Genomic DNA, 3,595 nt, shown 5'->3' with positions numbered 1-3,595 from the left:
GTTCAAGATATCTTTCGATATGCCGATAAATTGGCCGATTTATCGCTTAACGCTGTCAGACCGATAAGATAAATTGGCCGATAAATCAGCCGATATGGCGATAAATCGGGCGATATGCCGATAAACTGGCCGATTTACCCCTTATCATAGGTCGACCGATAAGTTTCCGATAAGCGATATCCCCAACATTGATTCTAATGTAAGATCTTACGGATATACTATCGACCGAGACTTGACAAAATCTAAGTCGACCAAGACTTCGCAAGATTGTATTTTTTTTTCCGCTGGGACGTGATCACCTTATTGATAGTGAGGTACGCGCGGTGATTTACCAAAACTCTTCAACTAGTGTCCCGCACTGTGAGTGTGCGTGCTGCGTGCATGTGGTGTCAGTGGTGATGGTGTGCATATATGATATGTACGCGTCTATGCTGTACTCACTCGATGTTTCTTGGAAGAGAGAGAGAGAGAGAGAGAGAGAGAGAGAGAGAGAGAGAGAGAGAAATGGAGGGCCAGCTAGCCAGCACGGATCGACGAAACGAATATATGATCGGTGCTGCTGTACTTGGTAAAAAGAGGCAATCATCAGCAAGGACGACATATGCGACCCCTTGAAAAATATATGGATGGATGGATCCATCATCCACGGCACTGTCCGTCCTGGTGGTTGGTGCGATTGATATACTAGTGATAGATGTGCATTGACATCAGCCTCCACTCCACTTGCCGGCCGGGCCGGCAGCTTATCGCTATCTTCCTCCTCTATCCCCAATCGAAAGGAAAGCAAAAGCAAGCAAAGAGCATGTAGATCCATGACGTGTGCCCATGGATGCGACCTCACCTGCCCCTGCCCCTGCCCGACCGCCTATAAGACGGCCGTCGACCACACCACCTCCCAAGTGGAGTCCTTCATTCCATTCCGTTCCATTTCCATACGTTTCTTCCTCGAGTCAAGTGGCTCTTGATTGATCCCACCACCAGCCGCACCACCAACGTCTTCTGTCCGTAGCTCCTTGGTGCCTAGCTGCTGTGTTCACATCACATCTCCATCGATGAAGACGAAGCAGGCTTCCAAGGCCAAGGCGGCGCCGTCGCCGGGGAAGGAGGAGGAAGCAGTTGCACCGGGTGGTTTCCGCAAGGGGCCATGGACGGAGCAGGAGGACATGAAGCTGGCGTGGTTCGTGCGGCTCTTCGGCGAGCGCCGCTGGGATTTCTTAGCTAAGGTGTCAGGTTTGCAAGGTGGCGGGTGACCCATGCCGTGCCATGCATGCGCCATGCATGCATGCATGTCTGGGACCAAAATATGATGTAGCCATGGTCCTTTGTGTGCTAACGCTCTCGGTCTCCGCCGGCACCTCTTGCTCTTGTGTTTGTCTTGGCGACAGGTCTTAACCGGACGGGGAAGAGCTGCCGGCTCCGGTGGGTCAACTACCTGCACCCGGACCTCAAGCGCGGCCGGATGAGCCCCGAAGAGGAGCGCCTCGTCGTCGACCTCCACGCCCGCTGGGGCAACCGCTGGTCACGCATCGCCAAGGCCATGCCGGGGCGCACCGACAACGAGATCAAGAACTACTGGCGCACCCACACCCGCAAGCTCCACAAGGACACGCGCGCCTCTGCTGCTTCGGCCTCTACGACCACGTCCACGTCCATGTCGGCGGCGTCTCCGGCCACCACGTCCAGCTCCTCCTCTTCAACGATCGACAACGACAACAACTCGCATCACGGCCACCGCGACCAAGAGACGGCGGCCAGCCAGGAACAAGCGGATAACCAGCTGCTCTACACCGCCGGCATCGGCATGGACAGCCACCTCCTTTGGAACGACGCCATCATGGACTCCTACGCATGGGGAGCCGCCGTGCCGTCGATGATAGTGCCGCCGCCTTCATCGCCGGTGTGGGACTACTGCTGCTCGGATTCGCTCTGGGGGATAGGCGACGACGAGGTCGAGTACAAGAAGATGCTCGCCGTCGCCGGTGCCTCATGATCTTTTTCATACACAATCGATCTTTGCTTAGCCAATTACTAGCTGCCAACTAGCTGAAGATGCTTACGTGCATGCGTCCAAGTCATATCCTAGCTGAGACGAGACTTGATATGTACTCTCCATGTGATCAGTGCATGCCTGCCTTGGGATTTATGCTTTTGTATATGTAATCTCCATGTGTATGTATGATAGAGTAATAACCACACATATGCATGTAATTATTTTTATTATGGTATAATTTTCAATGTCTCCTTAATGTTTTAGCAATGTATAACAGCTACTAGCTGTACTATATATACTAGTACTTGAGAACTCGGATGGACTTTGTAAAAAAGAAATAAAGATTTGACCACCATGAGTATATCTCCTCAATCTATTTAATCTGGATGTTTTTGTGCAATACACACACACACGATATGTTCATTCATTCATCATGTTAATGCCGAAGTAGGCCCTTCTTTAATTCCGGATATCGAAACTAAAGGCTGGCGAAATTTGCATAAACGGAATTGAGTTTGTCTAATTCACATCTAGATGTTTTTTAAGGATGTCACATCTAATCTCCCACAAATAACGTAGCAACAAGGAACAAAAAAAAAGCTGGGATAAAAAAAACAGACCACAAACATAGTGGACATCAGGTTAGATGTGACATAACTAGACAGACCCAACGGAATTAGCATATTCCATCAAGTACTTCATAATTAAAGAGAATCCGCATAAGAAATGTATTCCGAGATCAATCAATCAATCTATACCCAGAATCTAATAATTGCTTCAAGAACTCGCTAGAACCTCTACTATACCTTTCTATTTCAGCCTCTAATTCCTATGCCAGGAGAGGTTCACAAGGGCACGTAACTCATGAAGATGCTGACCTGAAGATGATCATCTGATCGTTCCTGTCCCTGTCCTAGCTACTTTTTCTAGCCATCTTGCATCTAGAAGAAATATTTCCTATGCATCCTTTTCATGCCCCAATCTCAATCAGTTAATTCCAAATGGATCCTGTGCATGATCGCAAACAGCAGCACTGCTCTGATCGATGATCTGCAGCTGCAGTACTACTCGGTGAGATAGGGACAGGGATCGTCAGTGGGTGATCAGTGGTTGCAAGTTGCAAGTAAAGTTGTGAAGGAAAATTGAAAAATAAAATAAGGAGAGGTCCAGGTAGTTGTGATAAGGGAGCATGGAGTTAAAAATTGTGGTGACAAAAAGCTAGGTGGTGTGTGTGATAAGGAGCTAGCAGCAGCAGCAACTTGTTTGCTACCTTTCTTGCATTACTTCTAATATTATCTTGGTCATTGCTAATTTACTCCATCTGTCTAGCTAGTGCTTCATCAAAAACAAACTTTAGTTTCTTTCTTGCTCCTAGTGGTGCTCTTAGTGGTACATGTGGTACTAATGCTAACCTCATCTTCCCACTTTTTTCTGCACTTAATTATATTGCTCCTCTAGGATGGATGTAGATAATATATATTCAAATGATCTAGATACCTCTTTACCTAGTTCAATGCCATTCAAGGGCACTATCTAGATAGCTGGCTAGCATGGAACATGCATGGATGGTTGCCACGCTTAGCATGGAAAAGCCTCAAGCAAGGC

At 48.1% G+C, this 3,595-nt stretch overlaps 1 protein-coding gene across 1 annotated transcript; it reads left to right on the top strand.

Annotated features, from left to right (window-relative positions):
• The first annotated feature begins 882 nt into the window (after positions 1-882).
• LOC147982562 (uncharacterized) lies at positions 883-2,236 on the top strand. Its single transcript, XM_087514468.1, has 2 exons — positions 883-1,230; positions 1,386-2,236. The coding sequence occupies exons 1-2, from the start codon at positions 1,053-1,055 to the stop codon at positions 1,988-1,990; spliced, it is 783 nt and encodes a 260-aa protein (XP_087370594.1). The 5' UTR covers positions 883-1,052; the 3' UTR covers positions 1,991-2,236.
• Positions 2,237-3,595: the final 1,359 nt, after the last annotated feature.

This window comes from Triticum urartu, chromosome 3A (assembly GCF_056163025.1).
Source record: "Triticum urartu cultivar PI428250 chromosome 3A, HENAU_Tu73, whole genome shotgun sequence".
Classification (NCBI taxonomy): Eukaryota; Viridiplantae; Streptophyta; class Magnoliopsida; order Poales; family Poaceae; genus Triticum; species Triticum urartu.
This window is presented reverse-complemented; position numbering and strand designations above follow the sequence as displayed.

Coding starts and splice junctions, on each gene's coding strand:
- LOC147982562 (XM_087514468.1), top strand. CDS start 1,053: ATGAAGACGAAGCAGGCTTCCAAGGCCAAGGCGGCGCCGTCGCCGGGG. Junction 1,231..1,385: donor TTTCTTAGCTAAGGTGTCAG/GTTTGCAAGGTG, acceptor TCTTGGCGACAG/GTCTTAACCGGACGGGGAAG.